General features: G+C 40.0%; 2 protein-coding genes across 3 annotated transcripts in view; one reads left to right on the top strand and one right to left on the bottom strand.

Moving 5' to 3' along the window:
- The window catches only part of lrrk1 (leucine-rich repeat kinase 1), a 117,535-nt gene extending 109,930 nt beyond the window's left edge, over window positions 1-7,605 (top strand). The window contains 3 exon segments of the mRNA XM_030724165.1: window positions 565-1,014; window positions 2,608-2,709; window positions 5,816-7,605. Of these exon segments, the coding sequence (XP_030580025.1) occupies window positions 565-1,014; window positions 2,608-2,709; window positions 5,816-5,993 (730 nt within the window). The 3' untranslated portion in view covers window positions 5,994-7,605.
- An 11,613-nt stretch (window positions 7,606-19,218) lies between these two features.
- The window catches only part of LOC115776468 (chondroitin sulfate synthase 1), a 66,124-nt gene continuing 59,076 nt past the window's right edge, over window positions 19,219-26,266 (bottom strand). For both annotated transcript variants that reach the window (XM_030724183.1, XM_030724182.1), the window contains exon 3: window positions 19,219-22,177. In XM_030724183.1, coding sequence (XP_030580043.1) covers window positions 20,585-22,177 — 1,593 coding nt within the window. In that variant the 3' untranslated portion in view covers window positions 19,219-20,584. The remainder of the gene's footprint in view (window positions 22,178-26,266) is intronic.

The following is a 26,266-nucleotide window of genomic DNA, read 5'->3' on the forward strand; positions in this document are numbered from 1 at the left end:
AAATACAGACTGGTCCCTTTCTGTGTGGTGCTCACATGTGCTCCCCCATTCTTGTGTGGGTTTTCTCCAGGTACTCTGACTCCAAAAACTGGCATAGGTTAGGGTAATTGGTAAACTGCCAATAGGTGTGAATTTGGGATTGAATGGTTGTTTGTGTTTCTGTGTCAGTCTTTTGTCCTACTGGAGAGTTGTACTAAATTTGCAAACATTCTTGGTGTGACGTGTGTGACAGTTAACTGAAGAAGTAAATACTTTCAGTGATATTAACTTTAGCTGTAGAGTGAGGCATTACCAATCTCTGACTTTTCTTATCCCAAATTATTTGAAGCAACTTTTGTTTCATCAGATTGGCTTGCTAATACTAATTATTGGCACTCTAACAACAATGATGTAACACATCTATCTTCCAGTGAAGTCTTCATCAGTCTCAACTTCTTGGCTCTGCATTTCCAGGTTTTTCTTAATTGAGACATCGCTGAGTTTTGGTTTGATTAGCTGTTTTTTTTGTTTGTTTGTTTGTTTGTTTTTGTTTTTTGTTTTTTTTTAATTATGTTGTGGTTTCAGCTGCAGGGACAGCAGTCCTCTACGGGACGTCTTCACCGTGCAGCGTCCCACAGGGCTAACGCCGATGGCAACCACTAATCTCAAATCCACACACCAAAAAGAGAAGCCAGAGTGGTCTAATGGAGAAGTGACAGTGATCTTCAGTCAGGAGGCAGGTACTCAGATGATCCAGCATCAGGATTCACTGACAGACTACTGCTCAATATCATCCACTTGTTCCTTGGAGCTAGCAGAGACGGAGTCTTCAAGCCCCATAGACCACAGCTTACTTGGCAATTGCAGTGGTGTGTTACAGCCTGCAGACCTGGAGGAGACAATGAGGGACCAAGACCAACAGCCATCCTCCACTTGTGAGCTTGGTTTGGAATCTGCAGAAACCACGAACCTCACTGCACCTCACTTACAAGCTTTCACTGTGCTGGCAGTGAATGGAACTCTGTGGATCCCCAGGTAAAAATAGTGCACACAAACAGAACAAAGAACTAACAGCTAGACTCAGACATACCTGACTGTAGTAGCAAGTAAATATGAAAATTATGCATTTTGGATACGGACAAGGTCAATAAATTACACTGGAAATCAACATACTGAAAACATAAATGTACCCTGCACAGATTATTATTATTAGTGAGAGATTATTATTACTAATAATCTCTTACTCGCTTCCACAGTTTGTATTTTGTCCTGTCTCTCTCCCCTCAACCCCAAATGGTTGTGGGTGATAACTGCCCCTCCCTGAGCCTGATTCTGTCAGAGGTTTCTTCCTGTTAAAAGGGAACCTCCCACTGTTGCCGTGTGTGTGTGTGTGTGTGTGTGTGTGTGTGTGTGTGTGTGTGTGTGTGTGTGTCTGTGTCTGTGTGTGTGTGTGTGTGTGTGTGTGTGTGTGTGTGTGTGTGTGTGTGTGTGTGTTGAATTGAATTGACATAAATTATTATAATGTATAAATAAAACATTGTGAGTTTGTAATTAGGACTAAAAATATCCAACCTTTGTCAAAGAGAAAATCGTGCAACTCATGGAATTACTTAAGTTCTTCAAGGAAATATCGAGCTCAGCTCAGCGGGGAGTAAGGAATGACAACATTAACTCCTCCCCAAAAGTGGAAGGTAGATAATGATGTGTGTTTAAAATGGGGAAAGCATCTGTATGCAGCACCTTGCTTTTTCAGGCATATGGCAGTCAGAGGATTGTCAGTATAAGAATGGAGTGCCTGCTGCACCAACTATAACGCCTAAACAAATCCACAAAAATATTAAAACTACCTGTGTGACCTTTGGAGGTCCCCCTCATGCTGCCAAAACAACTCAGACCAATCAGAGGATGGATTCAGGACCACTTGGGATGTCCTGAGACTCGTGGGGTGGGACCTCCATTGAATGGACTTATTGTGGCACACAGGATTCCGATTGATGGCAGAAACCGCTGCCACTGGGGCATGTAATGTTGCATGGAGCAGAACACTGAGGATATTAGTGTATCGACTTAACCTGTCAATGGTTTTAATTTGCAGATGATTGTATATATCCAAAGAAAATACATAATTAAAAGTATATGGATTCAAACATAAGCTATAATTTAAGCACTAAATTAAATGATAAATGGACTGGTTCTTATATAGCGCTTTTCCACTCAAAGCACTTGTGCAAAATGCCTCATTCATCCATTCACACACATTCATACTAAGACTGTTGCATTGGAGAGCAACTTGGGGTTCAGTACCCAAGGATACTTTGACATGCAGAATGGAGCAGCCAGGGACTGACCCACCAACCCTCTGATTAATAGGTGACTATATTCATACCTAGTCAGTTAATAGGTTAGTCATAGTTCCACCTCTTGTTTGCTTGTAGTACCCTGTGTAACATTTTCCAGCAGCATAACAAAGTGTTACATTTCAATTGATATACACTAAAAAAAAGGTATACTCACACGTACTGGGTACTGTGTGTGTGTGTGTGTGTGTGTGTGTGTGTGTGTGTGTGTGTGTGTGTGTGTGTGTGTGTGTGTGTGTGTGTGTGTGTGTGTGTGTGTGTTGTTTGGCAGACGTGGAGGTGATGTGATGGTCATCGAACTACAGTCACATGCTAATCAGCTAAGGGGCCGCGTCATTGCTGTCCTCAGTCCACCTGAATGTTCCTCACTGGGGTGAGTTCATTTCTTGTTCACCAGACATTATGGGAATTGTAATTTTTGTTTGTTTATTTACTACAGGTTTATATTTTTTTTACACACAAATGGTTCTTTTTTCCCCTAACATGGTTGAATTGATCTTAAAAATCCACTTTTTATTCACTATAAACTTAATGCAGCCTTAAAGAGCTAGAAAAATAACAAATAAAGAGAGCTTTATTTGTACATACAGTTAGGTCCATAATTATTTGCACAATGATGCAATTTTTGCAGTGTTGCCTCTGTACACCACAACAGTGGATTTTAAATCAAATAATCAAGGTCTGGTTGAAATGTGGACTTTCAGCTTTAATTCAAGAAGTTTAACAAAAGTATTTCATTAACTGTTTATGAATTACAGTAATTTTTATAAATAGCCACTCATTTTCAGAGGCTCAAACGTAATTGGACAACTTTCTGAAAAGCAGTCTCTTGGCCATGTGAGACCTGTTCAGTCATTAGTTCACAACAAATTAAGCAAATAAAAGATATGAAGTTCATTCCAAGTGGTTAGCCAAATCAACCTTCTTGTACAATTTTAAGAAGGAATGCACTCAGCAACTCCAAAAAACCTGAAGACCACAGAAGACAGCTAAAGTGCATGATGACAGATTTCTTCATAGTTAAGAAGAAACACCTCCGGCCAATTCAAGAACATTCTTGAGGAGATACGTGCTGTCACAGGTTACAGTCAAGAGATGCCTTCAAAAATGGAAATACAGAGGGTTGACAACAAGGTGCAAACCAGTGGTTACGCTGAAGAACAGGAAGGCCATATGAGAAAGAATCTGCACAGTTCTGAAGAAAAAAAATCTTTGCACAGATGAAACAAATATTAACTTCTACCAGAATTATGGGAAGAGAAAAGCCTGGAAATGGACATATGCCACGTTATCTGCCAAATATGGTAAAGGTAATGTTATTGCATGGACACGTATTGCTGCCAGTGGAAGTGGATAACTAGTGTTTATGTGACTGCTGATAGAAGTTGCATGATGACTCTTGAATTGTACAGAGCTGTACCCCGTGTTCATATTCAGCCAGATTCTGCAAAGCTGATTGGATGCCACATCACAATGGAAATTGATAATGACCCAAATCATACTGCAAAAGCAACAAACTAGTTTTTTGAGGCAAAGAAATGAAATATTCTTCAGTGACTTGAGGCAGACTGCAAAGGATTTTCATTCAAATATTAAAAAGCAATACTGTTTAAAATGTGAATTTGTTCAATCACTTTTGAGCCACTGAAAATAGGGAATTATGTATAAAGATGTCTAAAATTCCTAAACAGTTAATGCAGCACTTTTGTTGAACTTCATTCAGATCTTGATTGTTTGATTTAAAATCTATTGTGATGGCGTATTATTCAAATCTATGAAATTTGGGCCTTGATTTGTTTTCTTTGATTTCTTCTTATTATTCCTCCTCCCTCTTATAAAACACTGCACACACAAATATACCATTACATAATGCTGAGGTATAAATAATATACTTAAGTAGAATTCCTCAGCTTGTTAGAGTTTTCAGAGGAGCCTCAAATAAAAGTCGTTATTTTAAAGCACTCTAAAATGTAAATGTAAAGATAATAGTTCTTTAAAAAATAATACGTTCACTGTGGATTACACTGATTTTAATGATGTATAATTGTAACTAAAATCCACTAACCACTATCCAGCATGTGACCCACTGGCTTTGAATTATGCCTACCAGGACCTGTTGCCCATGTGTAAAAAGGAATAAAGTCATTCTAATATTCAAAACTGGATTTTCTTGCACCTCCATAGAGCTCATTCTCAGCAATGCTTGAATTCATGAACTGCTGAGGAAGGAAATACCACAGAGCTGTGTATGAGTTTACTGATGTGACTTCAGTAAAGCTTCACAAAATCTTTCATTGTGTACTTCACTGAGTCTATAATTATTTCTGTAAAGAAGCCAGCAGCTGGTCCTGGCTCTTTGTGTGAGTTTCCACAAAGAGGCTGGTCTTTTAGCAGCAGTCAATAAAAGAGTTACACTAAACAGGGTATTTAATAAGCAGTTCTTACATAGTGCACCTGCAGTGCAGGTGGCAAGTCAGGAGTTCACGGCTCAGGTCAAGCCATCTGTCATCAGGCCTGTAGGACTCTTTTGTAGGAATTTAAAAAAAAAAACAAAACAATGAATATCAGTGGTGCAGTCTCTGGGTCTTCCAGTCCACATGTTGGTTTTCTTGGCAAGATACTGAACCCCAAACTGCAGTCGATGCATCTGCTGGCATGTGAGTGTGTGCATAATATTAAGCTTAAAGGCTTAATGTAAAGCACCATGTAAAGCTCCATTTACTTTATTTTAATGTAGCTGCCTCTCTGTAGTTCAGCAATTTTCTTTTTTTTTTTTCTTTTTTTGCGTTTTTGGCCACAGCGGCTTTTGTAGACAGTGGAGAGAGACAGGAAATGGGGGAAAGATACAGAGGAAGACACACGGGCAAATTGGCGATGGGCTGGGATGCGAACCCGCGCCACCTGCACCGCACCGCGGCATGTGTATGTGGTCGCCGGCTTTACCACTAAGCCACCCAGGCGCCCGTTCAGCAACTTTCTGAAGCTTCTGTTTCCTGTCACTGGCTGTGGCTCGTGTGTGGACAACATGAATGACTGAAATCAGAAAATCAGCCTACTCAGTCTCTCACCTCGGTTGAGATTATTTGCTTTTAGCATAAATTTTCCTTTGTATTGTCTTCTGTGTTAATGTCACAGCCTTCATAAATTATAGTGAGTTTCAAAGGTAGACTGCGTGCCACTTTCTTTCCAAAAGAAATGGCCTTACAGCAGGCATGTTAGAACACAACAGTTCAAGAATTTAGTTCTTGCTAGCACTGAATAGAAACTTTCTATGCTAACAGTACAGTCAGTATCTTTAGAGGGTTTCAGGAAACACTTCCTAAAACTACCCACTAGTTTCCAGGAAGAGCTCATTATAATTCACAGAGATGTTCCGTCAACTTTAGCTCCTCTCCCGTACACCATACAGCAGCCCGCTCTTTCCCTCCCAAGTTTGATTTAATTTTTTGATCACTCCCTCTTCTCTCCCTTTCTCTCAGAATCCTGAAGGAAGCAGCGCTAGTGGCACAGGACACAGTTGTATGTGGCTTTCAGAAGGAAAACATGGAGTGGTGCCTGTGTGTCTGGAGGGCATGGGGCTGCTCAGAGCTGGAAGTCTTCTACCAGTCCTACGAGGAGCTGGGCCGCTTCGAGGCCAGTGTGAGGAAAAGAAGGTAGCTGTTGTGCTGCAACAGCAAGGTGCAGAATCAGAGCTCTGTACGGCAGCTGAGCCAAGAGGAATACACACTGACCAGTGTTCAGAGTAGGGAGCTGCTGAACACTGATGTTAGGGGGAGAGCCCCCTCACTGGAGACCCCCTCTCCCTCACTGTGAGGGGGTCAAGTGAGCTTGAAGCTGAGCACCATTATATACCTCAGTATAATCATAACTTAAGAGCTGAAAAATGGCTAGCCTGCTAGTAGACAAGAAAAGCCAAAAAGCTGAATCACAGAACAAATGTGTGTGCTTTAATGATTGACTTTACTTTAGCAGTTATCACCCAGTCACTGTGACTGGGATTCAGTTCAAGATGTGGTGAGCAGTTTGAGACTGATTGCGCTCTTTCTTCCATTCTGGTGGTGAGAGTACCGAGACGTTCTGAAAGGTGAAACATTAAATGAAAAAATGATTTAAGACACAGCTGCTGTTTCCAGCACAATGTTGCTATAAGCTGTGTTAGAAACACACAGGAGGTGGTAAATGGGTTTACAAAGTGTATATTTGCAGATTTTTTTTTAACAGTACCATGAAAATCTGCATGTAAGCTGCAGCTCCTGTAAGCAGCAAACTAACATCTGTGATCAGTGCAACATTATGTAACAGTTCAGTTATTCTCAGTCTTTCCCATGAAAACCTTTTTATCATCTTTTTACACATAAAAACCATTTTTTTTTTCCTGTAAGCTCAATTTTTGCTTTGGACTGTTTGGTCCTTGTTGCTTCTCTTCCATTTAAAATATCAGAAAAGATTCAATATGTTCAACATTTTATCTCCTTAATCAGCAGTAGTTTTTGTTTCAGCCTCCCCTCTAATGCACAAAGGATTCACTGGACCAACTTTCTTTTCCAGGGTGTAAAATACTGTTGTTTTGACAAAACTGTTTCAGACATGCCAAAATTAGGGGTTGAGAGCTTGCAGTGTGAAAGGCCAATTGCTTTGTTTTCACTCACAGTCCTGCTAACTCAGGTTTAGGAAAATTTTGGTTAAAGTAAATTTTAAATTAAAAATTACTACTGCATTCAGATGTGACATCATGAGGTCATATTTTTACCAAATTTCCTTATGTTGTGAGTCGGAAGTGAGAACAAGCTCATTTGACGTGATGCAGAAGTCAGAAGCTTCTTAGTGTTTTTTTCCATTGCCTTTACACAAAAATAAAATATTGTGCCCTGATGTCATCAGAACATAATTGTTATCAGCAATGGTACTATACATAATTCATAAAAACATTTTTTGTCATTTTATACAAACAATACAACAAATAAATAAGAAGTTTAATTAATTAATTTACCATTCATTTACAAAGGTTAAGTGTTAAAGTGTTTTTTTGTTTGTTTGTTTTTCTGGTTTTGTGTGTTTGGATGGCAGAAGCTACTGAGTGGGGAAAAGGATGTTTTTGAGAGGGTTAAAAACTGTAGCACTTAAGTCAAAGTTGACGTCCGTGCTCATTTGTCAGCCCTCAATGTTGTAACAAAGCAATGCATGTATGGGAATATACAATACTGTGCAAAAGTCTTGAATCACCCCACATCAATTTATTTATTTTCAAGGAACCAGACGTTCTTGTATCTTTCAAAGCTTTTTTCTTTTTTCTTTTTTTTTTAGCTTTTTGAAGATATTATCTTTTCAAAATTTTAAATGGTATCTTAGGAACTTTCTTACTAGCAGCCTGTTGCATAAACAGATGATTTGTTCCCATTTATTGTACTGAAACTACAAAAAATGCCAAAGATAACAGTTTGAAAAGAATAAAATTTTTGCACTAACAGGTTGATTTGTAAAGAGCTATTAGCTGGAAACTTGGCATATATCAGCATGGTGTGCAGTGTGTCCTTTAAAAATAGGAAACTACGCAAATAAGGGAACAAAAGAAGAAGTGACAGGTCCAAAAAAAACTGCCTACAGCAGATGAATACTGTCTGAAAATCAAGTCCTTAAGAAGTAGGGAAAAAATCTAGCAAAGACCTGACAAAGGACCTGAGAGACGTATCTGGTATCTCTTGTTTGTTGAAGCCTCATCAGAAATGGCCTCAGTGAAATTCACAAGAAGGGAAACAGAGAGAAAAGGCTGAGGTATGCAAAACTGCACAAGAAGTGGCTGGGCTGAAAATCAATGATTTTTATGGAAGGATTAACCAAATTTGAAAGTTTTGTTTCAAATTATCATCAGTTTCTTTCTGAGACTTTATGTCCTCTGTAGTGGTCACAAAAAATGTAATTGAAGGATACTTTTTCTTTGGTTCTCAGGAGGACATGTACAGAGTAGGTCAGGAGTGAGGTACAGCAAATGTCTTCAACCATCTGTAAAACACAGTGAAGGCTCTGTCGTGGTTAAGGGCTGCAGTAGTGTAGTGTTACAGATCTTGTCAAAATTGATGGAATTATAAAGGCATCCATGACTATGTATGGTCATGAATGCTATCAGAAGAGTGTCCGAGTGGCAACAGCTTCATTTTTCAGCTTGACAGTGACCCCAAGGAAACTGCCAATGTAGTAAAACCTGCACAGAAAAACACACAATAAAAGCCATTCATGGACTGACCTCCCCAGAGCCTGACCCTCAACATTATTGAAGCAGTGTGGCATCATCGTGACAGAGAACAGAACAAAAGGCAGCCAGCATCCAAAGAAGAGCTTTGGAATGCTCTTCAAAACGTCTGGAAGACTATCTCTGAAGAAATCACAGGAAAGTTTGCCTAAGAGTTCAGGCTGTGTTGAAAAAGAAAGGTGGTCATACCAAATACGGATGTTTTCAAGAGTACAAACTCTGTTTGCCTATACTGTATGCACAGGTTTCAATAAATCACTGCACCTAGTACCAATTTCCTGGCAAATATAAAGAAATCAAGGATGACTCAAGACTTTTGCACAGTCCTGAATTTGCTAGATAGAAATTTCCTTCTAGAGCAGGCATCCTCAACTCCAGGCCTTGAGGTCTGGTGTCCTGCAGGTTTTAGATGTGTCCCTGATCCAACACACCTGAGTCAAATGGCTGAATTACCTCCTCAGTATGCAGTCAAGTTCTCCAGAGTCCTGCTAATGACTTCTATATTTGACTCAGGTGTGTTGAAGCAGAGACACATCTAAAACCTGTAGGACACCGGATCTCGAGCATTTCTAGAGCATTTACATTCACATGGAATGTTTTCTGCAGTTCTACTGAGCAAACACCAGGGCCCTATTCCAGGAAGCAGGTTCAACAAACTGAGTTTAAAAAGAGATTCTGAGTTGATCAACTCTGAGATCGGCAACTCTGAGTTTCCCGTTCCAGAACAGCTGATCAGAGTTTGTGTGCGCGTGAAGATAAAACTGTGGAGAAACAGCTCAGACTGAGTTTACTGACCGACCTGTATGTTAGAGACTGAGACAGCAGCAGACCCCGAGGGAGCTGACCTCAGGTCAGTTTGTTACTTAATAAAAACTGTTTTTGCTGCAGTTTATGACATTTAGTTGTTTGAATAATTATTCAGTAAAAATGGAATCTATTGATGAAATAACAACCTCACTTTATTATTTTAATGGAGAATTTAATTATTTCTGCCATAATTGTATAAATCTGAGTAATGAGATTTACAGAAAAACTGCTTTAATGTTTCCTGGTTAAGCATTTCAAATCCAATCTAAGATCAGCCTCACTGATAGATGGCAGCTCTCTGACAGCCACAGCAGAGATGTTTCACAGAGTTACTGTTAAAGGTCAGAGGTCAGTCATAGTTTCATGTTATAATAAATGTCTCAGCGTTATAGGTTTTAAATATGTCAGTGCAGTTTGGGAGGATGAGACATTTTAATGAAAGAATGCAGATCGTGTTGGGAAAATGAATCCATTATGAACGGATCCAGACTGGATGAGCTGGAAAATGACTGGAGTCTGAACTGGATCTGGACCTGATCCGGTCTGAATCCATGATCCTGATCCGTTTGGATCCTTCTGCTGTGCAGGTGGACTCGGACACAGTTTGCAGATCCGTTATAGAGCCTATGATTGAGCCTTCGATTTAGGTGATTTTCTGTGGAAAATATGTCGAGATTCATACATTTCAGACATCATAACTTTCAAAATGTTGATTTCAGTCACTTTAAATCCATTTAGTTCAGTTTTGAAGTCTTCAGATTATTTCAGCTTCTTCTTCACTCAAACATTCCCATCATCTCCAGGATCAGACATTTTTCCATCAGTGAGCTTTTCCAACACAACCAATGATCAATCACTGATCATTGATCAGTGTGTTCTGTGTCAGCAGCTTCATCCAGATCAGTGTGATGTAACAGTGATGCTACAGTAAATGTTTCAGAGGAACTGACTGACAGTCTGACAGCTGCAGCTGCCTCGTTATAAATCCGTGACATCATCGCTGTCTCCGTCCTTACAGCCTGTTGACGAGTGAACGACTGTAAAAGCTTCATGTTATGTACAAAAATAACAAACTAACGTCTAACTGGGATTTCAGTGCTTGTAGAAACACAAACGTCTGCAGATGAATTCGCTCCTCTGATGCTCTGACAGCCACTTTATGAAGGAGGAAATGAATGGGAGGGTCAGACAGGTGGTTCAGGTGCAGCAGGAGGGGAGGGGTCAGAGAGACACTCAGAGGTTGTTGGATAAAACCTGCCAGGTTAGGGTCACAGAGTCTGTTACCATGGTAACTGACTCAGAGTTGAAGTTAACTCTCTGGAACAGTTTCCTCATTTTAGGGTTACAGACAGAGTTTTTAACTAAACCTGCTTCCTGGAATAGGACCCACGATTATAGCCAAACATTTTAATTCTGCCAATAGACCAAATGTGAAATAATATCATCCTAAATTAATGAGATGAATTGCATAGGGCTGATCCATGTTATCCGATGGGGGGAGTTTAATGAAATAGTGAAGGCCATTTCAGAGACAGTTTTACATGTTTCACTTTATCTTTATCTTTTTTCTTTATTGTCCTTAACATTCTTGTAGTAAAGCAGAGGATATTTATTGAATTTACTGGAATAAGAAGTGCATTGTGATAGAAGTTGTTCATAGACTCTATAATATGTGCTGAATAAAGTTATCTTAAAATTTATTGATGGAAGGTCAGATTCATTTTTGAAGTCTGTTCTATAGATTCAATTCAATTGCATTTATATAGCGCCATATCACAACAAAAAGCTGCCTCAAGGCGCTTTATATTGTAAGGTAAAGACCCTACAATAATTACAGAGAAAACCCAACAGCCAACAACCTCCTATGAGCAACTGATTTGGTGACAGTGGGAAGGAAAAACCTTTGAAGAGGAAGAAACCTCCAGCAGAACCAGGCTCAGGGAGGGGCAGTCATCTGACAGAGTAAAAAGAGGTGAATGAAAAGAAACACTCAGTGCATCGCACACACACTCCCCCAGCAGCCTAGGTCTTTTGCAACATTACTAAGCGATGGTTCAGCTTCACCAGATCCAGCTGTAACTGTAAGTTTGATCATAAAGGAAAGTTTTAAGCCTAATCTTAAAAATAGAGAGGGTGTCTGTCTCCTGAATCCAAACTGGGAGCTGGTTCCACAGATGTTTGTCCTCTACACCCTCAGAGAAAAGGAGAGAGAAATGCCTTTCCTGATGGAGTGTTGATGATGGAAGAAGGAAGTGAAAAACAAAGCTCCTGCTTGGAACAAGTAACAGAAGAAGTCTCTTTCTGCCCAGAAATTTGGCAAAGCTTTCTGCTAGGTTTTCAGAAGAACATCTGACCTATTCCTTATATAAATATAAATGTGACAAAGTCATATATTGATCTTACAACAGTGATGTTAACATGCTGGGAACTGAGGAGACCCATTATTGTACTTTTAAAAGGGACGTTTTCCCATTCTTTGTTGATACAGCTGGTCAGTAGTTCTGGGCTTCCTTCGTTGTCAGTGGTGACTGTTTTCGATAGCTGACAACTCTGGAAATGGGATGACATTTATAGAGCTCTTTTCTAGTCTTAATGACCACTCAAAGTGCTTTAGACTGGAAGCCAGTAATACATTCATACAACCTTTATTCTGTACACTCTCTCTAACCAACAATTTAGACTCACCAGTTCACCTGACTAATGTCTTTGGACCATGGGAGGAAATACCTGAAGGTATCCCATTCAGGCACAGAGAGAAAATGCACACTCCACAGAGAAAAGGCCCAGCCAGGTTTCCAGGAGCATTCTTGGTGAGAGACAACATTATTAACCACTGCACCAACTTGCAGCTGTCTGGACAGTTTTTCACCTGGACTCTTGCTGCAAAAAGCAGTTATGCCTCGTCTTGTTGCAGTAAATCTTTCCTGGAAAAGACATGTTTCAAAAGCTGTGTATATTTTTCAGGAGCAGTATCAGAAAAAGCAAGACTGTTGTGTGTCTCTGTATCACTACCAGCACTAATGCTAAATTTGGATCTCTCTCATTCAGACCACTTGCATGTTTGTTTGTTTTTGGGGGGGGTCGCCTGGCGAGAAGCAGGGAAACACTTAGGGATCACTTTTCCATTGTCCATCTGTCTGTCAGTATCTCAGTAACAGTGCACCATATTGACTTCAAACTTGCAGGATAGATACATACTGAAGAGTACAGCTGCAGAGCACAACCATAACCCTGCCTCCTCTTATACTGGTTTAATCACTGTCATCAATCTATGATCATTCATTTGTCTCTCAGCTGTCTCATCTCTGTATTTTCTATGTCAGATATCTTTATCAATATTGAATGAGATAACCTTCATGTATAAAATATAGACAGTTCTATGCAGCACCCACTGAACAACAATTATTTACTGTAAAAATATATTTGTAAATAAACATGAATATACTTCAGACAAACCTTTGTTTGTTTTTTTAACACTACCTTTCAGTTTCTCTGGACAAATCTGGTGAAATAAGGTAGTTGCAGAGAAGCCAAGTACCAGTTCAGGTCATTTGAATCAGGTTTTCTCCATCAGATATCTCACAAGGTGATAGAAAACAGTAAATTATTGTGGAGAAATTCATAGTGCACTACTCATCTTAATTTGCCTTTTGATCATTACAACTCAGCACTGGTTTTTGTTCTTGTTACTTTTTCTAGACTCTTAGAATCTTGTAATGATATTTTGTACGGTACATGATATACAATGTACTAAATTCTTTGGAATATTCTAAAATGGTTGACCACTTAGTCCACACAGCCTTTGGTAAAGCAGTGAATTCCCCCCACCCCCCCACCCCCCACCCCCATCTATACTTCTCAAAGACAGTCTCTGTGAGCTGCTTATTATGTATCCAATCAAAGCCTGTGGCTAACTAACTAACTAAGTAACTAATTTATTGTGAGATTTTCCACAAGCTGTTAATGCTTTTCCTGCCATGAAGAAAAGTTTTCAAGTTCAAAATAAGTGTTTTTTAAATGTTTTTAAATTGTTTTTTGGAAAGAAGAAAAGAAATCCTATTTAGGTATCCTAAATCCTGATCCTATATGTTTAAATAAAAAACAAACTACATAATCACTGTATTATATTTTTACTTTAATTCACTAAGCATCCCAGGATGTATTTAATTCTGCCACTAAGCCAGTTGTGTTTTCAGTATCATTTGGTTTTCTGTAAGAGAGCCAAAAATGCACAAGTTAAGAGGATTTTGTCTTTTGTATTGAAGACAGTCGCTGGCCCTCCAAATCTTTACAAAGTTCTCGAAACCTCTAGTTTGTAAGGTAGAAATGTGTCTTCTGTCTTCCCACCCATGCTGATATACTGCAGCGTGCTTAAAAGAAGCACTGGGAACACACTAATCAGAAGAAAGAGATATGTTTTTCACTCGTAATTTTCATAATTTCCAAATAATCCAGATTTTTTTTTTTTTAAATGACTTCAGAGAATTTATTTCATTGTTTACCTGCAGGCTCTCCTGTAAACAAGATGACAGGGTAGGTGCCAGGAGTTTACACAGCAGTCAACATGGTGGCACTGCAAATACTATGAATGATGCTCTTGTCATTTGAAAAAAGACTTGGCCATGTGTTGGCCTGATATGAATAACTCATGCTCTTGGGCGCTCTCGTTTAACCTTGGCGTAGGCCAAAATACCCACAGCATCCCTGGCCTCATAGGCTGTAGAGCAGCCTCTCAGTTCCTCACAGTGAAAGATTCATTCTTGCCACTGCTGGCATCTCAGCTTATATATGTATGTTATATGTGGGCAAGGACATATATTAAGCTCGTCACGTGTTAGTAGTTCATCGTTACATGTCTTCAGATCTTTAGACAGAAGAGGGCAGTAAAGAGAAGCCTTGCCAGCTAATCCTCTCCCTAAAAACTGCCTTAATGCCACTTCCTTGATCTTTATTTATTTTTAACACATATAAAAACAAAAAACTTCAGTTGTAAGGTTCATATTAAAGCTCTTGGGCCTGTAATTTATTGTGACAACAACAAATTGTTTATCATAATTACAGGGATGTTAAATATATACGCGAACTTGGAGATTAAGTGAATTTGGGAAATTCTGGTTTCTCACTATCATGGCTATCATGAAACATGACATGGCACCAATCTCAAGAGCGTATCAACTTTCTTACTCTTATCTCACAGGAAGACATTCACTAAGCCAAATGGCAGGAAGTGAAAAGGGATGATAATTTAAAACTTGCTACTTCCTCTAAGGCCTTTTACACATGCTCAGTTGTGGCTTGATAGCAGTACATGTCTACGAACGTTTATGTAGTGTTGCCACATCTTAATTTAAACCCCTGTTTAATTAGAACTAGTCCAAAGGTATTTTATCAAATGTGGACAGTACTAATTTTGGTAAATGAATACTTATTTTGAATATAATGCTTTTCTTGGACATGCTTCCTGTAATGGAAAACTTGTTTTTTAACTCTAATAAACTATGTGTACCTCTTTGGTATGTAATTGTAATTTTCTCATACAAATACCAAGTGTGTGAAGATGGCTGTGTCCAAGGCCATGACGCACTTATTATCAGGCTGATGCTACATGGTGGTGGGAACTTGAATTCCCCACAGCTAATAGAACAAGACTGTATCAACACAATGAGTATAAAAGCACGGTGGTTATTTTGTTCTGCGGTCAATGCTGATGCGAAGACTGTACATGCTGTATTGATCCCTTTGCAAAGGTTAAATGAATCAATGAATCATCAAAAAATCTGTTTGGTTTCAGGGCTCAACTTGTTTTTTCCACAACACTTCCCACTGTGTAACATCAGGTCCTCTTTTAACAACACTGGAGGTGACCAAATGTTGTAATTTAGCATGTGAAATATTTTTCCATGCGTGTTTGAGATTGGGTTTCTGCTGTTCAGCAGTTCTGGGCCTCTTCTGTCATGCATCTGACAAATGTTTTCATTGGGTGACACATCTAGACGAGTACTCCAGACTCTGTTACTCTTCTACTACAGAGCCATAATGTTAGAATATATGCAGGGTTCTAGCCAGCGGTTGATCACCCAGCACTGCGCCATGCTGAGGTCACCGTGCACCGGGCTGAGAATGTCACCGGTTCGCTGTCTATCGGAAATGTCACTGCAATTAGCAAAGGGGCGCGCACCCCCGTGGCCAATACCAGACTGATTTTTTTTTCTCTGGCTGATTTGCGACCTGCCACGGCCAGTTTAGTTCACAGTGCGCATGTGCGATCTCGTGATGGTCCTGTTCACACTTGATTTTGATGGGCAAAATAGTGACCAGCGTGAAACTGAAGGGGGAAGTAGAGAAAAAAGGGAAGGGAGCTCCAGTTTTGGGCTTCGTATTAAGCATAAAATCCCAGGAACTCATCTTGTTATCCTTGTGAGTCTACAATGACAAGAAACAAGATGAGTTCCTGGGATTAAGCATAAAATCCCAGGAACTCATCTTGTTTCTTGTCATTGTAGACTCACAAGGATAACACACTGATGTGTTGCTTAAGGAATGTTTATTAACAATACAGTTGTGAGTGTATCTATATATATATATATATATATATATATATATATATATATATATATATATATATATATATATATATAATTTTATTATACTATTAGTATTGTTAATCTGTTGTTGTGTTTTTACATTTTTGCTGCTGTTACACCTGAATTTCCCCTTTGCGGGACAATAAAGGCTGTTTCTTCTTCTTCGTCTTCTTCAATAGCTGCAGGTAAACGTCTTATATTCAGAACATCCTAACAGACTGCAGAGATTCACACTCCTGATCATCATCAAGTCAAATCAGGTTCAGCTGCCTTCAGTGACCCGTTGGACCAAACATTATCAGTTCAATTCAATTTTATTTATAAAGCGACAAATCTCAACAAACGGTCGCCTCCAGGCGCTTTATATTGTAGCGATTCTCTTAGTTAGAGAGCGTGTTGATGTTGTGGGATTTCGGACTGTTCGGGAGGTTCGTGAAGGCAGCATGGAGAGAGAGAAAAGACCGAGAGCTTGCCTGTGTGTGTGTGTTGCTGTTCCGTTGTTGTAGTTGTGGTTGGCGTGGCTGTGGCCTACAGCAGCCGTTTTTCTGCAAATAAAGACGACCTTTGTTGTGAACATCGCCGACTGTGGAAGTGTGTTTACAACGTTACAATATTATGGGTAAAGGCCTGACAATAATACAGAGAAAACCCAACAGTCAAAACGAGATCAGAGAATATTACATACATAATATTATCCAACTGTTCACCGTCACTGAATTAGCAAGCTCGCGCGGCATTTAGTGTTTAGCCCCCACCATCAAACACACACACACTGGGCTGAAATGTTTTTCTGGCTAGAACCCTGATATGCAGCACAGCGGTCCCCAACGTTTTTTTGTGCTACGGTTTGATGTCAGACAATATTTTCATGGACCGCCCTTTAAGGTTTGGCAGATAAATACAACAAAATAAATGATACGACCAACATAAAAACTGTGATAGTTTCTAAATATAATAATAAATGTGAATCCACTGTGTACTCGTATGCCACTTTATCAGCAGTGTCCTCCCAATAAATGCACTTGATTAATTGATCATCAACTGTGAGCAACTCTGCCTGAGAAACAGAAGCTTCCAGCTGTGTATTAACACAATTTTATGTTCACATTCCAGCAAATTCACCTCAAGTCAAAGGCTCAAGTGTTAATTTCTGATTCTACAGACCTCAGCTGGCACATTAAATTTTAAGGTGCATGGTACAATTTGAAATAGACTGAACAAGAATAGCTGGTTTGGAGGGATGGCCAGGAGAAGCCTCTTCTTTCTGAAAGGAACATGGCAGCATGACTTAGATTTGTAAAAGTGTATCTGAATAAAGACTTCTGGAACAATGTCTTTTGGAAAGACAAGACCAACATGGAGGTATCTGGTGACTGTGCACCACCATGTTTGGTGAAAACCAAACAAAGCATATCAGCACAAACACCTCATACCAACTGTCAAGCAAGATGGTGGACATGTGATGATTTGGGGTTGTTTTGCTGGTTATGGCTAACAGTAACCGAGTTATGAATTAAAGACAACTTTTGCTGACAATCTCTCGCCCATCCTTTCAACGGTCTGACGGACTCTACCGTATCAAGATTGACACGGAAGTGCGTGGCCTTAAAGTAAAAACTTTTGCAGGATCTTGCAAAAGTGCATCTTCTTTTTTCCTCCCGTGTCCATTGCAGGGTTCTATACATACATTTCTGCCGAGACATAAACGATAATATGAAAAAGGACTAACAGACCATAAGAAAGGGAAGGAAGCAGGAGCACCTGATCTTTCATCCAAGATAAGAAACTCATTGCAGAACAAACATCCCCCTTTGGCTGGTGCTCTTCTGTGTGGAGTCTGAATGTTCTCCCCGTGTTTGCGTGTTTTTTCCTTCATCATTTGCCTGTATGTTTTGTGTTTCTAAGGCAGTTTAAATTTGTAGAGCACAAACAAATTCAGGTAAGAAAATATTTCTGAGTCATGATTTGTGCATGAAATGTTTATATTAATGGTTTACACAGAGACTCGTTTGTGAATGAGGACAACAAGAATTGTATGTCAACCAGTTGGACAACCTGAAAACATTTTGCCTCTTATCAGAGATGTTGCTAGGTTCAAAAATACTGTTGGCCATCAGTGCTGCCCATCAGCAGCAGCAGCAGAATCTTTAGGCAGCACAAATCCCCTGGAAGTACAAGCTCTAAAACAGATAATTACCAGGACTCTTATTGGGGTGCATTTGAGCCTTAGTGACTTTATTCACCACATCAATTCAAAAGCAAATGGCTAAGAAAGAACCAGGAATAAACAATGCTAAAATCATGCTAAAAATAAACCACTGAGAATACTGTCTGTGATTGCCATTCTTATGGTAAGAACTAACTCATCCAAGATGGTTAGTCGCTCCATCTGTGGTATCAATTTGAAAATCCTAGGTGACTTCGTTCTCGAGTTATCAGGTTCACAAGATTCTCAGGAAACTTGACCTTGAGCTTAAGGTTTTTTTGAGCTGATGGGTAAAAACCATAATGAGTACAGAACAAAATGCTTTTGATCTTTGGCACCAATATTTCTAAAGTGAATGTGGAGTGAGGATGGTTATAGTCAGCCATGGAATCACAATACTGATATTTGCTTTGTGGTGCTGTTGTATCGTCTACAAGCACTACAAGAGTAGCGTTTACTCATCATATGTTAGGAAAGTTTTCCACTGCCCAGTGTCTTTTAAAACTTAAGTGACACACAGATCACTGCACTACCAGTAAGCTTGAGTTCAGTTGGAGCTTCTGACGGATAAGATTTATTCCTGTTGACATGTTATTGTTTTCATTAATTGCACAATCTAAAATACTAAAAAATGTCTTTGATGTGTGAGCCTGCTATGAAATTATTCTTTCCATGAACTGATGTTCAACACTAGCGCAGGAATGCCTCTAAGGCTGGATTAATAAAAGGCCTCACATCCTCATGGTTTCTGATAACGCCCGGTTTAGACAGTCTCCTTTTCAATTCTTTTTTTTTTTTTTTTTTTTTAAATAACAAGTCAGGTCATTTCAAGATGCTTCATATTGTAAAGAAAAGACCCTACAATATATATAGAAACCCCAAGGGAGGAAGAGTGTTGTCTCAACAGGAAGATGCATCTGGCAGAACCAGGCTCAGGGATCAGTTGTGGGATTAGGATAGACAAAAAAGACACAGAGAGTCGATATGAAGCATTTTTACCTGAGACTGAAAAATATAACACAATGCATTTACTTTCCCCCCATTTTATTCATTTTTAAATAGAAAACCTTGTCCATTTAGACTGAGTTAAAAGAACGAAAAAAATAGAAAAGGCCAAGAAAATAAAAACATGACAGCACAGCAACATGAATCACCGATTCATGTTGTAATGCTGAAACAAGAGCATCAACCCAATAGAGTGTTACACAATGCAAGTACACAGGCAGGGGCATGACATAAGGAAATGCTTTGACATCAAACCTGTAACACAGGACACACCTTTGTGGACCCAAATGACACACCACTTTTTTATGTTAACATATAAAACTGATTTAGAAAAAAGACAGCCATGTGTGATTTGAGCTGGCTGATAATCAAAGCACTGCTGCCATTTCAAGCTTCTGGAATAAAGCTCAGCTCCCAGTTCGCCCAACGAAGAGGTCTGGGACAGATCAAACTTTTGTGTTTATGCTCCATTATACAGCCAGTTTCATGTTTGTGCCTGCAAAACACCACCCACACCCACACCCACAGGCATCATGATAGAGACTGCACAGCAGCAGACTGTGCAAAACCCTTTGGCCTAAAAAAAGGAAACGTGCAAAAAAAAAAAAAAAAAGCATAAATGACAAACAAAACTATCCCACAACTGACATGGTTATACAACTGTTCCAACATACACATTTCAGCAGATTGTAGAAAATGGAGCCTGCAAATTCAATAAATTAGATAGAAAATAATGAATTGCAGATATCAAATCCAGCAGGTGGGTTCACAGAAATTAACAATACAGAAAAATATAAAAAAGAAACAGAAACAGTGTTAAGTCATATTACCAAAACCATAAAAGTAAATGTAAAAGGAAACAACTTAAATCAAAGACTTCTAATGAAAGGGCCCTCGGTAATCATTGAGAAAGCTCTAATTGGAATTCTTATTCATAAAATGCTGTTCAGAATCAGTCTTTGTAAACATTCACAATCAAGAGCTGAATGTAGTTTTAAGCACTGTTGGTCTTGAGGACATCGACACCAGTCTGCCTTCTGCACACAAGACAAATATAAGTTTTAATGCTTGTGTACTTCACTGAGGTACACATTAATAACCCCTGCACCACCTTCTTCTACTGGACTGACAGATAAAATTGAACACCCAAAAGGAGCCTTGAGTCCCGGCTGTAACCAGGCTCAGAAAGCAACACTGTTCAGAATTCCTTCTATCATCCAGACTCAGAGCCCAGACTGTCTCTGCGAGTTGTTCATTATGGTGCTTCTTAAAAACAAACAAAGACATATTTTCAAAATATATCAATGTGAATTCTTTCATTTTATTAAAAAATAAATTAAGCAGTGAAACCACCACTAAGAGGAGAAAGTGAGTTCAGTTTGTGACAGCCCAGCATTTCTCACGCTGTCCTAGCTGAGCCGTTATTGCTGGCCAGTTTCCTGAAACCGTGGTCATTCTTCTCCAGCCAGAGCTCAGCCAGCTGCTGGGTGGAGCCATGGGAGGAAGCTCTGGAGCCCAGGCACATCTTATATTGCTTTGCATCCAGGTTGAGGTCACATGTGACTGGATGGTGAATGTGAACTATCCCCGTGTCTGTGCTTCTAAACAACTTAATCCCTGACAGAACAAATTTATTATAAAGGTCCACATCCTCTAATCCCCAGCCCTGTATGGAAGTGTCAAATCCTCCAGCTTGAACCAGGTCTCTTTTGTAGACACAGACGATCCCAAAGCCGTAGTTTCTCCACAGACCTGTCTTAGAGGTGAAGACATAGTGGTTGTTGCTGGGAACCTTGCCAGCATACACTACTTTGGGGTCATACTGGCTGAAGATTATGGGGAAATAAGTCTGCTCCCCCAGGACAGCATTGGTTCGACATCTCTTGAGGAAATCACTGGAGAAGAGCAGATCCACATCACAGTAGAAGAGCAGGGAATCATTAGAAAAGTGTAAGGAACCCACTTCCAGAGCCAGAGCCCTGGAAAAGGAGCCAGGAACGGGCTTTATCTCCATCTCTGCTCGAGGATACTTCATGTGATACTCCCTCATAAGCTCCACCTGCTTCACCCGCTCAGTGTTGTTATCTGTGCTAAAGAGCAGGACCAGTAGTTTGACATTTTGGTTGGGGATCAGACATACTCGTTCAAAGTTAGCCATGAAGCGCACAAAGATGTCATAGCGGCCTGACAGTGGTACCAAGAAGTTGATTTTCTTTTCTTTTGGCTCCCTCTGGTCCTGACCAGAGGTAGCCAGCTTGAAGGGCACCAGCATCTTGAGGGAGTTGGACAGAAATGAGAGAGAGTCTGACTCCTTGTTGATGTGGCTGGCCAGCGCTCTGGCATCCATCTCCTCCTCCTCTCTGAATTGGATCTTGCTGAAAGTCTGCTGCAGGTAGGCATGCCTCCTTACAGGAACTGTCATGGTCTTTCCTTTGTGCTTCTTGTACAGCAGCAGAAGATCCAGGACATATTCTGCCCCATATAAGGGATTGACTCTCCGGTAGCCATACTGGATTTCTTTGAAATCAATGACCCGGCCTCGTGTTTTGGCATTGGCATTGATCATCTCCATCACCTGCATGATGATGTCATCCAGGGCCTGCCTCTGAGAGGAATCCATCCCACGGCGGGGCGGCTGACTGTCAGATGATGAGAACAGGTACTTTCCTGTCAGAAACTCCCACTCCAGAACTTCCTCCCGCTGACGGGGGTGGAAGCGCATAAACGAAGGAGGCATGCCAAGCTGGAGGTCCTCTCGGTCAGGCTCAGCTGCCCCGTAGCGCCCCATCTGGACAATCTCTCTGTGGAGCTGGATGGTGCGGTGGCGCAAGTCTGCGATCTTGCGGCTGAGCATATAGCTGTGCAGGCGATACTGGTAGGGGGGGTTCTTGTTGGGGTGAAGGGTGATGGCTCGATGGATCTTGCTGTTGTGGAGATCTCGTATGTAGCCCTTTTTGTTTGGTTCATAGTTCTCATAGAAGAGCTGCTGCATCTGTGGAGACACAAGATTAATTGCTGTTAGAGCCACTTAGGTTGTCGACTGATTAGAAATACCCACAATCTTATGCAAAATTATCAGCTTGTTTGTCCCAGCATTAGGAGAGTGATATCACAGATGAAGACACATGAAAACCATTTCCAGCTGGGATACTGCAAGAATATGATAAGTAGCATTCTGTCTAAACTACATAGATCCATAAGGTGTCTTCAACAAACCATCCGATCTACAGATTTAACCTGTAAACAGTTTTTCCCCACAAACATAAAGCACATGTTGTTCAGTCAACTCTTCATCCAAAGACAGCATAAAAAATGGATTATATATGAGTATCCAACATATCATTAGTTGATTATTATCATTACATACTTATTTAATTACAATAGATATGTATCTATTGTATATATATATATATATATATATATGAACTTTGTCAATTTTCCACAATATATCATTAAGTGGACCTTGAACACCTTCGTGGCTGTAAGGCAAAATTTAATGGATTGTTAATATGACCCCACTGTACACCTCTGCAAAGTTTATCAGAAGTCATTCAAAACTTTTTGAGTTATTGTGTTTACAGATAGAATGACATGCACATGCAAACAGTATCAAAAACATAACCTCCTTGGGGGATGTTGTGCTTGTTAAATAAGTAATTGTGGACCCAGCTCCCAGTATGGGCTCAACAGACACAGTCACTACTTTTAAATTTGGCTTTAAAGCATTATGTGATAAAACATCCATCCATTCATTCACTCCCGCATATCCTATTCAGGGTCGCGGGGGGGCTGGAGCCTATCCCAGCTGACATAGCACGAGAGGCAGGGTACACCTGTACAGGTCACCAGCCTGTCACAGGGCCAACACAGAGAGACAGACGACCATCCACACTCACATTCGCGCTCTCATTCACACCTATGGGCAATTAGAGTTTCCAGTTAACCTAACCCCAGTAACTGCATGTCTTTGGACTGTGGGAGGAAACCAGAGTACCCAGAGAAAGTCCACGCAGACACGGGGAGAACATGCAAACTGCACACAGAGAGAGAGGGAGGGGCCTGGGCCAAGGTGGAATCGAACCCAGGTCTTCCAGATGGTAGTCTAGCTGTGAGGCAGCAGTGCTAACCACCGCGCTGCCCGTGATAAAACATATATAATATTTCTATGTGTTCTCCTCTCCTTTGTGTCACAGTTCTGGATGCCATTAACTTTGTGTCTTCTCTTTCTTGTGGTTTGGGCTTCTTCTCTGTACCTTCTACAGGTGTCTCTGGATCCAGAGGTGCATGCTCCGGACATAGCCCAGCAGCCTGTTTTCCTCCCCTCTGAAAAGTGCTGCTCAATGGATAATAATTAAATCTCACAATTTTAAAGAGAGAAACCTAATTTACAATGCAATGTACCTTGAGATGTCAGTTGCTGTAAATTGGTACTATGTAAAAAGTGAACCTAACTGAAATTTGATTAAATGCTTGTAAACACTTCAAATATTGACAGTTATTATTTCCCCCAAGGAGGAGGATAGAGGATCCAAGCTGCACAGAGGAGGATTTTCTTCAGACCTGCTGGAGCTTTACACATCTACTGTTCCTCGAATGGCAAGAGGTTGAAAGTGTAAATACTGGGGGAGCTGTTTTTGAGTTGATCTCAAACATGTTAAAGAAGGCAGCGTTTGTGCAATGAAGGGAGTATCAAAACAGCTGCAGTCAAAAAGTCTATTTCAAGAAGACAACTCTGGAATACAGCCACAAACCTGATCCCCAGAGTGAGGCCATGCTGCAAACTGGACAGCAGCAGCCTGAGAGTGCTGGAAAGTGAGACCTAAAGCTAAATACAATCTTGCCTTGCTGTTTGTTTTTCCATGGCTTTAATCTACATTCCATTGCACCTAATGGGGCAGCCAGCCAATCAAAACACACTGCAAACTTCGCCATTAACGGCAGTGCAAAGAAAAGATATGTCTTCATAAGTGAAAGGACAGCCTTTACATGTTTAACCATGTAATTACATGTACAGCAACTAGCAGAAATAGAAAAGACTTGCAACAGTTTTGTCTGACAATATTTCTGTAGACTTTTTCACCCTGCTGTGAATTTATTGGTAACCAAAGAGCCTATTGTGACATTAGACAGGGACACTAAATCATAAAATGGTGCATGTGTGGAGAAGGATTAGATATTGCTTTATAGTAAAATAAGATCCTAAGTAATGTCACATCCCTTCATATTTGATTTGTGAACACATGTTAAAGTTGGGGCAAGGAGAAAGAATCAAATTCAACCTGTTTACTTACTAACTGATCCCATTACAGATTGATTTGATTGAAAATGTATTAAAAGACATGCTGCTGTTTAGTCAAGACTATGGCATAATAACCACAATATGGCATGGTTTTATCTGTGCTGAGTCAGCTTTCGAGGTGACTACCCACAATTGTGAGCAGAAATGGTGCGTGGATGGCTTTATTTGGCAGAAATCTGTGGACTGTCCTGTAATTTGTGACCATTAAATCATGCATGATAAAACTGTTGGTGATACTGAAATTTAAAAACCCAAGTTTGAAAAACCTGGGATGCTCTGTAAAATGTAAATGTAAAATCAGAATGCACTGATTTGCAAATCTCATAAACCCATATTTTATTCAAATTAAAACACAGAAAACATATCAAATGTTTAAAGTGAGAACATGTACAATTTTAAGAAAAATATAAGAACATTTTGAATTTGATGGCAGCAAGACATCTCAAAAGAGGTGGGACAGGACCGTGTTTTCCACTGTGCAGCATCCACTTTTCTTTTAACAACAGTCCCTAAGCAATTGGGAACTGAGGAGACCAGTTGCTGGACTTCTGGGAGCAGAATATTGTCCCATTCTTGTGTGATATAAAATTCTAGCAGCTGTCTTTTTTGTAATATTTTTGTAATGTTTTCAGTTGGTGAAAGGTTTGGTCTGAAAGGTCTTTTACTGTTGTAATAGCAGTATGCAGTTTAACATTGTCTTGCTGAAATCTGCAAGGTCTTCCCTGAAAAAGATGATGTCTATGTAGGAGCATATGTTGCTCTAAAAACCTATATATACCTTTACAGTTGTACTTTGAGGTAGAGCAGGTCATCTACTAATCGCAAAGTTGGTGGTTCAATCCCTGGCTTCTCCTGTGTGCATGCCAAATTCTCCTTGGGCAGGATACTGAACCCCAAGTTGCTCTCCAATGCATCCATTGGAGTATGAATGTTACACAGAAAGCACTTTATAAAGAGAAAACTGCGTGCAGTTTGAGTGCTCAGGTAGAGTAGAAAAGTGCTATATAAGAACCAGTCCACTTATATTTAGGGATATTATTCTGAAATTGTTTTTGCAGGTTGGTAAACTTTTGTTCATTATATTTAGTTTTTACACAACATCCCAACTTTTTTTGTAACTGGGGTTGTATTTTTCCAGCAAGTGTAGTTGATAGCAATGTTGGAAGAGAATTTGACAGCTCGGACTGTACCCAGCAGGGTAACACAAATAATCAGCTGACAGCCAGGATGTCTCTCTCTCCTGTGGCTTCACCATCATTAGCAATTTCCCTAATTATCTGATCTCACTGTTGCAACTTATGACTCATTAGTGCAATTTCTTCACAGTCATTAGCTTCACAACAGCCCATCCGGCTAATCAACATAAACAGTTCTTAAGCAAAGGCAGGCTATGAAAAAGTCACAAGTTATTCCTGGAAGCTGAAGTCTTGTGTGCTTAATTTCAAGCCCATCTGTTCTAGTGATTGTTCTTAAAGCTCATTATATACACAATAGATGTTCTAAAGTCTCAACTCTTACACTGAATTTGTTACACAACCCTGGAACGAAGCAGGAAAAGTTTGTGCTTTTCACTGAATCTTTAGGCACTGCGTGTCTGTGTGTGATTTAAGTGGATAATGTAATGACTACAGCTACAGCCACACACCTGATTCAAATGTCCTTATGTGATGTAAAGGAGGAGTGTAGTATTAGGATCAACTTTTCCTTCTCATCTAACCAAATTCTCCTTGGTCAGGCAATCACGTTTGCCATCTTCATAGGGACAAACGTGCTACATAACAG

Source organism: Archocentrus centrarchus, unplaced genomic scaffold, assembly GCF_007364275.1.
Source record: "Archocentrus centrarchus isolate MPI-CPG fArcCen1 unplaced genomic scaffold, fArcCen1 scaffold_32_ctg1, whole genome shotgun sequence".
In the NCBI taxonomy this organism is placed as follows: Eukaryota; Metazoa; Chordata; class Actinopteri; order Cichliformes; family Cichlidae; genus Archocentrus; species Archocentrus centrarchus.